General features: G+C 48.0%; 1 protein-coding gene across 1 annotated transcript; it reads left to right on the top strand.

Annotated features, from left to right (window-relative positions):
* The first annotated feature begins 10,909 nt into the window (after positions 1 to 10,909).
* On the top strand, positions 10,910 to 13,017 carry LOC100274582 (Peptide-N4-(N-acetyl-beta-glucosaminyl)asparagine amidase A protein). Its single transcript, NM_001148935.1, has one exon. It carries the CDS (start codon positions 10,965 to 10,967, stop codon positions 12,828 to 12,830), a length of 1,866 nt encoding a protein of 621 aa, NP_001142407.1. The 5' UTR covers positions 10,910 to 10,964; the 3' UTR covers positions 12,831 to 13,017.
* The last annotated feature ends 453 nt before the right edge of the window (positions 13,018 to 13,470 follow it).

Here is a 13,470-nt window from a genome sequence, read left to right as displayed (position 1 = left end):
ACTCGGTCCAAGGGACCGTTTGAGAGAGGGAAGGGTTGAAAGAGACCCGGCCTTTGTGGCCTCCTCAACGGGGAGTAGGTTTGAGAGAACCGAACCTCGGTAAAACAAATCTGCGTGTCTCACTTCATTATTCGCTTGCGATTTGTTTTGCGCCCTCTCTCGCGGACTCGATTATATTTCTAACGCTAACCCGGCTTGTAGTTGTGATTATTTTTGAGAATTTCAGTTTCGCCCTATTCACCCCCCCTCTAGGCGACTTTCAATTGGTATCAGAGCCCGGTGCTTCATTAGAGCCTAACCACTCGAAGTAATGTCGGGAGATCACGCCAAGAAGGAGATGGAGACCAGCGAAAAGCCCACTACAAGCCACAGGAGCACTTCATCGGAAGAGTCCCGCACCAAGAGGAAGGAGAAGAAATCTTCTTCTCACCACAAAGAGAAGAAGGAGAGATCTTCCTCTCACAAGCCGCATCGGAGTGGGGACAAGCACAAGAGGATGAGGAAAGTGGTCTACTACGAGACCGACACTTCATCAACATCGACCTCCGGCTCCGATGCGCCCTCCGTAACTTCTAAACGCCAAGAGCGTAAGAAGTTTAGTAAGATCCCCTTACACTATCCTCGTACATCTAGACATACTCCATTACTTTCCGTTCCATTAGGCAAACCGCCAACCTTTGACGGTGAAGATTATGCTAGGTGGAGTGATTTAATGAAATTTCATCTAACCTCACTCCACAAAAGTATATGGAATGTTGTTGAGTTTGGAGCACAGGTACCATCCGTAGGGGATGAGGATTATGATGAGGACGAGGTGGCCCAAATCGAGCACTTCAACTCCCAAGCCACAACCATACTCTTGGCCTCTCTAAATAGAGAGGAATACAACAAGGTGCAAGGGTTGAAGAATGCAAAGGAAATTTGGGACCTCCTCAAGACCGCGCACGAGGGTGATGAACTAACAAAGATCACCAAGCGGGAAACGATCGAGGGGGAGCTCGGTCGCTTTCGACTTCGCCAAGGGGAAGAGCCACAAGACATGTACAACCGGCTCAAGACTTTGGTGAACCAAGTGTGCAACCTCGGGAGCAAGAAGTGGGACGATCACGAGGTGGTTAAGGTTATTCTAAGATCTCTCATTTTCCTTAACCCCACTCAAGTTCAATTAATTCGTGGTAATCCTAGATACACTCAAATGACCCCCGAGGAAGTTATCGGGAATTTTGTGAGCTTTGAATGTATGATCAAGGGCTCCAAGAAGATCAACGAGCTTGATGAACTCTCCACGTCCGAAGCACAACCGGTGGCATTTAAGGCGACGGAGGAGAAGAAGGAGTCTACACCGAGTAGACAACCAATTGACGCCTCCAAGCTCGACAATGAGGAGATGGCTTTAATCATCAAAAGCTTTCGCCAAATCCTCAAGCAACGGAAGGGGAAGGATTACAAATCCCGTTCCAAGAAAGTTTGCTACAAGTGTGGTAATCCCGGTCATTTCATTGCAAAATGTCCTATATCTAGTGACAGTGACAGGGGCGACGACAAGAAGGGAAAGAGGAGAGAAAAGAAGAGGTACTACAAGAAGAAGGGCGGCGATGCCCATGTTTGCCGGGAGTGAGACTCGGACGAGAGCTCCACCGACTCCTCCTCCGACGAGGACGCCGCCAACATCGCCGTCACCAAGGGACTCCTCTTCCCCAACGTCGGCCACAAGTGTCTCATGGCAAAGGACGGCAAAAGAAAGAAGGTTAAATCTAAATCCTCCACTAAATATGAATCCTCTAGTGATGATAATGCTAGTGATGAGGAGAATAATTTGCGTACCCTTTTTGCCAACCTTAACATGGAACAAAAGGAAAAATTAAATGAGTTAATTAGTGCCATCCATGAGAAGGATGATCTCTTGGACTCCCAAGAGGACTTCCTAATCAAGGAAAATAAAAAGCATGTTAAGGTTAAAAATGCTTATGCTCTACAAGTTGAAAAATGTGAAAAATTGTCTAGTGAGCTAAGCACTTGCCATGAGACCATTGATAACCTTAGAAATGAAATTGAAAATGAAAAATTAATTGCTAAGGCTAAAGATTTTGATGTTTGCAATGTTACTATTTCTAACCTTAGAAATGAGAATGATATACTTCATGCTAAGGTTGTAGAATTAAAATCTTGCAAACCCTCTACATCTACCATCGAGCACACTTCTATTTGTACTAGATGTAGAGATGTTGATATCAATGCTATTCATGATCACATGGCTTTAATTAAACAACAAAATGATCATATAGCAATATTAGATGCTAAAATTGCCGAGCATAACTTAGAAAATGAAAAGTTTAAATTTGCTAGAAGTATGCTCTATAATGGGAGACGCCCTGGCATTAAGGATGGCATTGGCTTCCAAAGGGGAGACAATGTCAAACTTAATGCCCCTCCTAAAAACTTGTCTAACTTTGTTAAGGGCAAGGCTCCCATGCCTCAGGATAACGAGGGGTACATTTTGTACCCTGCCGGTTATCCCGAGAGCAAAATTAAGAAAATTCATTCTAGGAAGTCTCAATCTGGCCCTAATCATGCTTTTATGTATAAGGGTGAGGCATCTAGCTCTAGGCAACCAACCTGTGCCAAGTTGCCTAAGAAGAAAACTCCTAATGCATCAAATGATCATAGCATTTCATTTAAGACTTTTGATGCATCTTATGTTTTGACTAACAAATCCGGCAAGGTAGTTGCCAAGTTTGTTGGGGGCAAACACAAGGGCTCCAAGACTTGTGTTTGGGTACCCAAAGTTCTTGTTTCTAATGCCAAAGGACCCAAAACCGTTTGGGTACCTAAAGTCAAGAACTAAAATTGTTTTGTAGGTTTATGCATCCGGGGGCTCAAGTTGGATACTCGACAGCGGGTGCACAAACCACATGACAGGGGAGAAGAAGATGTTCTCCTCATATGAGAAAAACCAAGATCCCCAACGAGCTATCACATTCGGGGATGGAAATCAAGGTTTGGTCAAAGGATTGGGTAAAATTGCTATATCATCTGACCATACTATTTCCAATGTTTTTCTTGTAGATTCTTTAGATTACAATTTGCTTTCCGTTTCGCAATTATGTCAAATGGGCTACAACTGTCTATTTACTGATATAGGTGTCACTGTCTTTAGAAGAAGTGATGATTCAATAGCTTTTAAGGGAGTGTTAGAGGGTCAACTATACTTGGTGGATTTTGATAGAGCTGAACTCGACACTTGCTTAATAGCTAAGACTAACTTGGGTTGGCTCTGGCACCGCCGACTAGCCCATGTTGGAATGAAGAATCTTCATAAGCTTCTAAAGGGAGAACACATTTTAGGACTAACAAATGTTCATTTTGAGAAAGACAGGATTTGTAGTGCATGCCAAGCCGGGAAGCAAGTTGGCACTCATCATCCACACAAGAACATCATGACTAGTGACGGGCCACTGGAGCTCCTACACATGGACCTATTCGGCCCGATCGCTTACATAAGCATCGGCGGGAGTAAGTACTGTCTAGTTATTGTGGATGATTATTCTTGCTTCACTTGGGTATTCTTTTTACAGGAAAAATCCCATACCCAAGAGACCTTAAAGGGATTCTTAAGACGGGCTCAAAATGAGTTCGGCTTGAGGATCAAGAAAATTAGAAGCGACAATGGGACGGAGTTCAAGAACTCACGAATAGAAGGCTTCCTTGAGGAGGAGGGCATCAAGCATGAGTTCTCTTCTCCCTACACTCCACAACAAAATGGTGTAGTGGAGAGGAAGAATCGAACTCTATTGGACATGGCAAGAACCATGCTTGATGAGTACAAGACACCGGATCGGTTTTGGGCCGAGGCCGTCAACACCGCCTGCTACGCCATCAACCGGTTATATCTACATCGAATCCTCAAGAAGACATCCTATGAACTCCTAACCGGTAAAAAGCCAAATATTTCATATTTTAGAGTTTTTGGTAGCAAATGTTTTATTCTTGTCAAAAGAGGTAGAAAATCTAAATTTGCTCCTAAAACTGTAGAAGGCTTTTTACTAGGATATGACTCAACACAAGGGCATATAGAGTCTTTAACAAGTCCTCAGGACTTGTTGAAGTTTCGTGTGATGTTGTGTTTGATGAGACTAATGGCTCTCAAGTAGAGCAAGTTGATCTTGATGAGATAGGTGAAGAACAGGCTCCATGCATAGCGCTAAGGAACATGTCCATTGGGGATGTATGTCCTAAGGAATCCGAAGAGCCTCCACATGCACAAGATCAACCATCCTCCTCCACGCAAGCATCTCCGCCAACCCAAAATGAGGATGAGGCTCAAGATGTTGAAGTAAAAGATCGAGAGGATGAGCCACCTCAAGATACCGGCAATGATCAAGGGGGAGATGCAATTGATCAAGAAAAGGAGGATGAGCAAGAACCAAGGCCGCCACACCCAAGAGTCCACCAAGCAATCCAACGAGATCACCCCATCGACACCATCCTCGGCGACATTCATAAGGGGGTAACCACTCGATCTCGTGTTGCCCATTTTTGTGAGCATTACTCTTTTGTTTCCTCTATTGAGCCACACAGGGTAGAGGAAGCACTACAAGATTCAGATTGGGTGATGGCAATGCAAGAGGAGCTCAACAATTTCACGAGAAATGAGGTATGGCATTTAGTTCCACGTCCTAACCAAAATGTTGTAGGAACCAAGTGGGTCTTCAGCAACAAGCAAGACGAGCATGGTGTGGTGACAAGGAACAAAGCTCGACTCGTGGCCAAGGGGTATTCACAAGTCGAAGGTTTGGATTTTGGTGAAACCTATGCACCCGTAGCTAGGCTTGAGTCAATTCGTATATTATTGGCCTATGCTACTAACCATGGCTTCAAGCTTTATCAAATGGACGTGAAGAGTGCCTTCCTCAATGGACCAATCAAGGAGGAGGTCTATGTTGAGCAACCTCCCGGCTTTGAAGATAGTGAGTACCCTAACCATGTCTATAGGCTCTCTAAGGCGCTTTATGGGCTAAAGCAAGCCCCAAGAGCATGGTATGAATGCCTTAGAGATTTCCTTATTGCTAATGGCTTCAAAGTCGGCAAGGCCGATCCTACTTTATTCACTAAAACTCTTGACAATGATTTGTTTGTATGCCAAATTTATGTTGATGATATCATATTTGGGTCTACTAACGAATCTGTACATGTGAAGAATTTAGTAGGATCATGACAAAGAAATTCGAGATGTCGATGATGGGGGAGTTGAAGTATTTTCTAGGATTCCAAGTCAAGCAACTCCAAGAGGGCACCTTCATTAGCCAAACGAAGTACACTCAAGACATTCTAACCAAGTTTGGAATGAAGGATGCCAAGCCCATCAAGACACCCATGGGAACAAATGGGCATCTCGACCTCGACACGGGAGGTAAGTCCGTGGATCAAAAGGTATACCGGTCGATGATAGGTTCATTACTCTATTTATGTGCATCTCGACCGGACATTATGTTTTCCGTATGCATGTGTGCAAGATTCCAAGCCGACCCTAAGGAATCACACCTTACGGCCGTAAAACGAATCTTGAGATATTTGGCTTATACTCCTAAGTTTGGGCTTTGGTACCCTCAGGGATCCACATTTGATTTGATTGGTTATTCGGATGCCGATTGGGCGGGGTGTAAGATTAATAGAAAGAGCACATCGGGAACTTGCCAGTTCTTGGGAAGATCCTTGGTGTCTTGGGCTTCAAAGAAGCAAAATTCGGTCGCTCTTTCTACCGCTGAAGCCGAGTATATTTCCGCAGGCCATTGTTGCGCGCAATTGCTTTGGATGAGGCAAACCCTGCGGGACTACAGTTACAAACCAACCAAAGTTCCTCTTCTATGTGATAATGAGAGTGCAATCCGCATGGCGGATAATCCCGTTGAGCATAGCCACACTAAACACATAGCCATTCGGTATCATTTTCTTAGGGATCACCAACAAAAGGGGGATATCGAGATTTCATACATTAACACTAAAGATCAATTAGCCGATATCTTTACCAAGCCACTTGATGAACAATCTTTTACCAGACTTAGGCATGAGCTCAATATTCTTGATTCCAGGAACTTCTTTTGCTAATTTGCACACATAGCACACAAGTATACCTTTGATCGTCTCTTTTATATATGCTATGACTAATATGTTTTCAAGTGTCTTTCAAACCAAGTCATAGGTATATTGAAAGGGAATTGGAGTCTTCGGCGAAGACAAAGGCTTCCACTCCACTCTACTACTCATCCTTCGCCGTCACTCCGAGCATCTCTCCAACTTTGGTATAATCTTCACTCATTTATTTTATAACCAAAGAAGGAGAAAGTATTTCGTCGGGCTCTAATGATTCTGTTTTTGGCGATTCATGCCAAAGGGGGAGAAAATATGAGCCCAAAGCAAAAGGACCGCACCACCACCAATTTCACAAACTTAGTGTTTTCAAAGAGTATTTTTCAATTGGTATCCTATTGTGTTCAAAAGGGGAGAAAGTAGTATTTCAAAAATGATATATTAAAACCCTCTTGAACACTAAGAGGAGGATTTCATTTAGGGGGAGTTTTGTTTAGTCAAAGGAAAATCATTTGAAACAGGGGGAGAAAATTTCAAATCTTGAAAATGCTTAGCAAAATCTTATTCATTTACCTTTGACTATTTGCAAATGAACTTTGAAAAGGATTTACAGAAGAATTTGCAAAAACAAACATGTGGTGCAACCGTGGTCCAAAATATGAAAAATGAAGAAACGATCCATGCATATCTTGTAAGTATTTATATTGGCTCAATTCCAAGCAACCTTTGCACTTACTTTATGCAAACTAGTTCAAATATGCATTTCTACATTTGCTTTGGTTTGTGTTGGCATCAATCACCAAAAAGGGGGAGATTGAAAGGGAATTAGGCTTACACCTAGTTCCTAAATAGTTTTGGTGGTTGAAATGCCCAACACAAATAATTGGACTAATTAGTTTGCTCTAGTATATAAGTTATACAGGTGTAAAAGGTTCACACTAAGCCAATAAAAAGATCAAATATTGGATTCGACAAAGGAGCAAAGGGACAACCGAAGGCACCTCTGGTCTGGGGGCACCGGACTGTCCGGTGCACCACCGGACAGTGTCCGGTGCACCAGAGAACTCCAACTCCAACTCGTCACCTTCGGGAAAATCCAGAGCCGGCGCGCTATAATTCATCGGACTGTCCGGTGTACACCGGACAGTGTCCGGTGCTCCAACGGGACGCGGCTCTGGAACTCGCCAGCTTCGGGTTTTCACGAAGGCTGCTCCGCTATAATTCACCGGACATGTCCGGTGTGCACCGGACTGTCCGGTGCGTCCTCGGAGCAACGACTACTTCGCGCCAACGGCTACCTGCAGCGCAGAAGGCAGGCGCACCCATACCGGCGCACCGGACACTGAACAGTTCATGTCTGGTGCGCCACCGGACATCCAGGCGGGCCCAGAAGTCAGAACTCCAACGGTCGGAATCCAACGGCATTGATGACGTGGCTGGGGCACCGGACATGTCCGGTGTGCACCGGACTGTCCGGTGCGCCATCGACAGACAGCCTCCACCAACGGTCAAGTTTGGTGGTTGAGGCTATAAATACCCCAACCACCCCACCATTCATTGCATCCAAGTTTTCCAGCTTCCAACCACTATACAAGAGCTAGCATTCATTGCAAAGCACACCAAAAGAGATCAAATCCTCTCCCAACTCCACACAAAGCATTAGTGATTAGAGAGAGTGATTTGTAGTGTTCATTTGAGCTCTTGCGCTTGGATCGCTTCTTTTCTTTCGCATTCTTTCTTGTGATCAAACACTCACTTGTAATTGAGGCAAGAGGCACCAATCGTGTGGTGGACCTTGCGGGAAGTTTGATTCCCAAGTGATTTGAGAAGAGAAGCTCACTCGGTCCAAGGGACCGTTTGAGAGAGGGAAGGGTTGAAAGAGACCCGGCCTTTGTGGCCTCCTCAACGGGGAGTAGGTTTGAGAGAACCGAACCTCGGTAAAACAAATCTGCGTGTCTCACTTCATTATTCGCTTGCGATTTGTTTTGCGCCCTCTCTCGCGGACTCGATTATATTTCTAACGCTAACCCGGCTTGTAGTTGTGATTATTTTTGAGAATTTCAGTTTCGCCCTATTCACCCCCCCTCTAGGCGACTTTCAGAAGGCAAATCTTGTCTTCTGTCGAGTGGTGCACCGGACAGTCCGGTACACCACCGGACATGAACAGTACCTGTCCAGTGCTCGATTTCCTTTCTAATCGGGCGCAGTCGACCGTTGGGCCTTGGGTCCGGTTAGCGCACCGGACACTGTTCGGTGTGCCCAACCGACCGTTGGCGTGGGCCACGCGTCGCCCGCTGATTGCGCAGCCAACCGTTGGCCGCGAGCGCTGTTGGTTCACCGGACAGTCCGGTGCACCACCGGACAATCCAGTGATTTTTAGCCGCATCGCCGTTTTCTTTTCCCGAGAGCGGCCAGTTCGCCGCCGGGCCAGCCTGGGCACCGGACACTGTCCGGTGCGCCACCGGACAGTCCGGTGCACCACAGACTGGTGCTGGTTTGGCTGAACCGAGCCAATCTTTCAAATTCTCCTTTTCTCTTTTCTTGGCTATGTCTCTAGCACTTAGATAAACATGTTAGTACCAAAAACAATTTACTAAGTCTAGAACCATACCTTGTCCTTTGATGTGCACTTTTCACCTCCTTAGCACATATGAGTATAAAACAATGTGTTGGGCATTCAATCACCAAAACAATTATAGAAATGGCCCAAGGGCACATTTCCCTTTCAGGATTCTGTGCAGGTTTTGAGGTGCGGCACTGTCGGCCATAAGAGCGGCACTGCCGCTCGCCATTTTTCTGCAGTTCTGCTTCTGGTTTTTTACAGACATTTGAGTGGGTTCTCTAGCATTTTGGTGTTGTCAATCAACACTAGAATGATTTGCACAATGCTACTATGTTTTTGGAGTCCCGCTGGGTTGGGTTGAAGTTGGGAAAAAGTCACGCTTGCTCTCGAGTGGAGAAAATTTTGTGCCTCCCATTCACCCCCACTGATTGCCTCATCAGTCCTTCATATTCGATTTGTATCCAATCTTCAGCCATATCAGTATTTGTCAGGTATCATAATTAGGGTTACCTAGATTACGCCCCTAAAACACGCTTAACCCCAAGACCACCATCAAGACAAGTTCCTCGAGGACAAGGGAGTGCAAACCACACTTCATCTAAGGCCTCTCTCAGGGGTTACCATAGCTCTGCCTCGATCGAGCCTGCCCTCGGATATGGATTGTTCTTGGAAGGATCCTTGCCCCGGTCGAGGACCCCTCTCCCCAGAACTGATGTCTCCGCTTCGCCTGAGCCCGTCCCAGGTAAGGAAGACAGACTCGAGGCATGACTCAGTCAAAGTCCGTAGGGGACAGGAGCATTCAATGCACATACCTACCCCACGTAGAGTTGCAGGTGAACAGAAGCGACAAGACCGTGGTCCTGTCAAACTTCACCAACTACGATGACACATGCGGCCACTGTTCCTGCACGCCGCCTCCCAATTCCCAATAGGACGTACAATACGACAAGAGTGTAGGCTGGCCCTCAGGCGCAAACTCTACCTCGCCCGAAGTCGAATTTAGCCTCGGAACAAACTCTGCCTCGCCCAAGCCCGGCCTCGGCTACCTGCTCCCCACGAATCCCGCGGGAGGCCACTCCTTCAACTATGGCGTGCATGTCTACGGATCCTGGAGCGGGCTCGATCACGACCTCGGGTAGACTTCCGCCTCATCCGAGCCCGACTTCAGCTATATCCGCAACGGAAATGCGCCGATGTCATCGTAAAGAGCTTATGTATTACTCTAGGACTTTTTGCCATACTCGGTACTGTGTCAACCACTACAGCCTGGGCAACCTCATTGTAAGGAGGGCTCGGGTACGTAACCAAGCCCTCGGCCCAAGCCTCGGCTCTCAGCAGAAATCGGACGGGCGCGAGTCAACAGCAAGTACAAGACCCATGCTACGGGCCATACTGTCTACAGGGGTAGGGCTATGCCTCCTCATCGTACGCAGCCAACTCCGGTACTCCAAGTAGCCCTCCTTGAGGCTATAAATAGGATGGCCCATAGCTTCAAGGTTTATGGTTTTCTCCACCACGATATTGGCTCTTGCCTCAATCAACCCTAAGGACTTGGGATCCTTCCCTCTCCCGCTGAGCTTGTATTCCCTACTACAAGCACTTAGATGCAAGTAATATAAGTCTCATCCCCCTCTGTTGGAAGTAGGCCTTTCTTTTGCCCGAACCAGGATAAAGACTTGTGTCATCTTGCATCACACATCTGGGTTAGGCACACAACATTATTTCACTGGTTGGTTAGACCCTCGGATCGAGACACCGACAATATTCTTAAAGTTGGATATTTAAGATGTCGATATTCATTTAAATCTTAATTGACACATCTTGATAATATCCATATCGGATCCGAATTCGAAGAGAGAATATAAAAACAAATATGGAATGAGTAATATCCATCCGTATCCGATCAGATTACACGAGACCGGTGATTTATAACGTGTTTGGTTTTGAGAAATGAGATAGCGAATTATCTTCTTACTCTTCACTTTCTTGTTTAGTTTGTGTAATAGAATGAGTTGATCTATATCATCATTTTATTCATCATAGTCTAATATTAGTAATAATATAAGGAATATATTTATTCTACCAAATTTATGAAATAGACTAATGATGTATCACCTCGTCTTGAATGAATTGACTTTTCAAACTAAACACCCATGAAGTAGCAGAGAAGAACTGATATGGAGAATTTAGTGAACAGTGATTCCCCCCTGCTCTGTTCTCCCTCCTCCCCTGTTCGAGCCCAAGGGAAACAGGAGTACAGGACTAGCTTGCACGCATCTCGCCTCGCCATCGCCAGTCGCCACAACAGCGCAAGATGCAGCGCCGCGCGCCGCGTCTCCGCGTCCTCCTCCATCTCCTAATCCTCGTCCCGGCCCTCTCCGAGGTTCCTGACCACTATGCCTCCCCGCGTGTGGGCTCGGGCACCAGAACGGGCCTCAGTAATTCGCCGGCGCAAGAGTATCTTGACCCCACCTATCCGGTCCCGCGGTCCCCGCCGGGGGCGTCGACCTGCGTCTTGCCGGTGCTCTCCTACTCCTTCGCCAACACCTACGGCACTCCCCCCGCCAAGGCGGCGTACGCGCCGCCAGCCGAGTGCCCTGCGCCCTGGTCCCTCGTCGTTCTCTCCTTCTCCGTCGCCATCGCCGGTGACCAGTACGACCGCGTCGCAGCCGTCTGGCTCGACGGCGCCGAGCTCCTCCGGACCACCACGGCCGAGCCCACCACCGACGGCGTTCGCTGGACCATCCACAAGGACGTCACCCGCTACTCCGCGCTGCTCCGGTCCCCGCGCGGCGGCGAGCTTTCTGTCATGCTGGAGAACCTCGTCAACGACGTGTACACCGGCGTATACAACGTCAGCGTGTCCCTCGAGTTCCACGGCGTCCCTGCTTACCTCGGCGACGCGGGGTCCTCCTCAGCTGCCGGCTCTGCGGAACCCGGCGGCCAGGCGACACTAAAACTGCCGGCGTCGTACTTCCAGCCGGCGGATCTGATCCTGCCAATCTCGGAGGGCATGGGCAGCAGCAATGGCTTTTGGTTCCGCATCCAGAATTCGTCGGACCCGCGGTCCAAGCTTGTGAGAATTCCATCGAACACCTACCGCGCAGTCCTCGAAGTCTTCGTGTCCCCGCACTCAAACGACGAGTTTTGGTATTCCAACCCGCCGGACCTCTACATCCGCGAGAACAACCTCACCACGGGACGGGGCAACGCGGCGTACCGCGAGGTCGTCGTGAGCGTGGACCGCCATTTCGCCGGCTCGTTCGTCCCGTTCCCCGTGATCTACACGGGCGGCATCAACCCGCTGTTCTGGCAGCCCGTGGCGGCGCTGGGCGCCTTCGACCTCCCGACCTACGACGTCGAGCTCACCCCGTTTCTGGGAATCTTGGTCGACGGCAAGCCGCACGAGATCGTCCTAAGCGTAGTGGATGGCATCGCCGAGTGGCTTGTTGACGCCAACCTGCACCTGTGGCTGGACCCCGCTTCGACGAATGTATCGGCCGCGCTCAGCCGGTACAGGACGCCGCGTCTGTCCATCAAGCGCCGGTACAGCACCCGGCGGCCACTGGACGGAAAGTTCAAGATCCGTGCCAAGAGGAAGTCCCAGTTCAGCGGGTGGGTGAAGTCGTCGTTCGGCAACTTCACGACGAACGTGGAGACGGAGCTGGAGGTGACCAGCCTGGTGGACTTCACCAGCCAGGGCAGGAACAAGACTGTCCGGCTGCAGGTGGAGCAGGACACGGAGGTCGTCGTCCGGTCGTCGGAGACGCGGAAGGCGGTCGGCAAGGTGGAGACGGAGGCTAAGTACCCGCTGTGGCTGGAGATGGTGACGGAGGACGGCGAGAACGACACCTACGTGATGAGGGCGAACCTGACACACTCCCTCAGCGTCGAGACCGACGCCGAGGCCGAGGGGCTGTTTGATGGCGAGACGAGGGTGGTCGACGAGCAAGCCGCCGCGGGGTGGATGCTCGTCAGAGGCCACGACGTGCTCGACGGCTCCGCGGCTACGACGCAGGCGTACAGGTATAGCAACGAGGCGGGGAGGTATGAGCGAGCCATCGACACACTGGATGGTGCGGTGCTGAGCGACAACGTGACCGAGAGCTACCGGGCCTCGGGAGACGGCTTGGCTTGGCTTGCTGCTGGACCCGCGGGAGGGGGTGCCATGGAACTGTGACGGCCAGCAGTTTGGACATTACTGCTATGTAGGAATCCGTCGTCAGACTGGGAGTTGAGTTGTCCAGACTTCTTCAAAATGTGTTGATTACGTGCGATCGTTATGTGTGCATATGTAATTCTCCTGTGCATTCTTGTTTCATAAGTGAAATCGACCTACGGGCACTATATTTGGGTTTTGGTGTCATAACAACAGCTACAATCATTTTCGGCGGCCACTGTTATTTTAGGGGACGGTTCTCTAGCGATCGAAAATAGTCATCAGACGTAAGATGGATTTGGATTAATGTTGTTTAAGTAAGAACATGACTGTTTAGATTAATGTTGTTTGCTAATATATAAAATATAGTTAAAATAGATGGATTTGGATCTAGAGAAAGTGAATAAGTGATGGTTTAAATGAACAATACCTTAAATAAAACATCAGAAGCCTCATTGAAAACCTCCGAGGTGGAGTATAGGACACCCAAAAGTAGAAGTCAAAGACAAACGAAAGTGAAGTTATTAAACTTGGGGCAAAGGGGTGGCCAAATTAAAAGTGTCTTATGATTTTAGATTCGCTCAAATTGACATGGCTAAATTAAAAGTATAGATTTTTATTAGCTTTTCCAAAAATCCAAAATCATCAAAATCAGAGTTTA

This window comes from Zea mays, chromosome 6 (genome assembly GCF_902167145.1).
Source record: "Zea mays cultivar B73 chromosome 6, Zm-B73-REFERENCE-NAM-5.0, whole genome shotgun sequence".
NCBI classification, from domain to species: Eukaryota; Viridiplantae; Streptophyta; class Magnoliopsida; order Poales; family Poaceae; genus Zea; species Zea mays.
The sequence above is the reverse complement of the archived record's forward strand: the minus strand, read 5'-3'. Positions and strand labels throughout refer to the sequence as shown.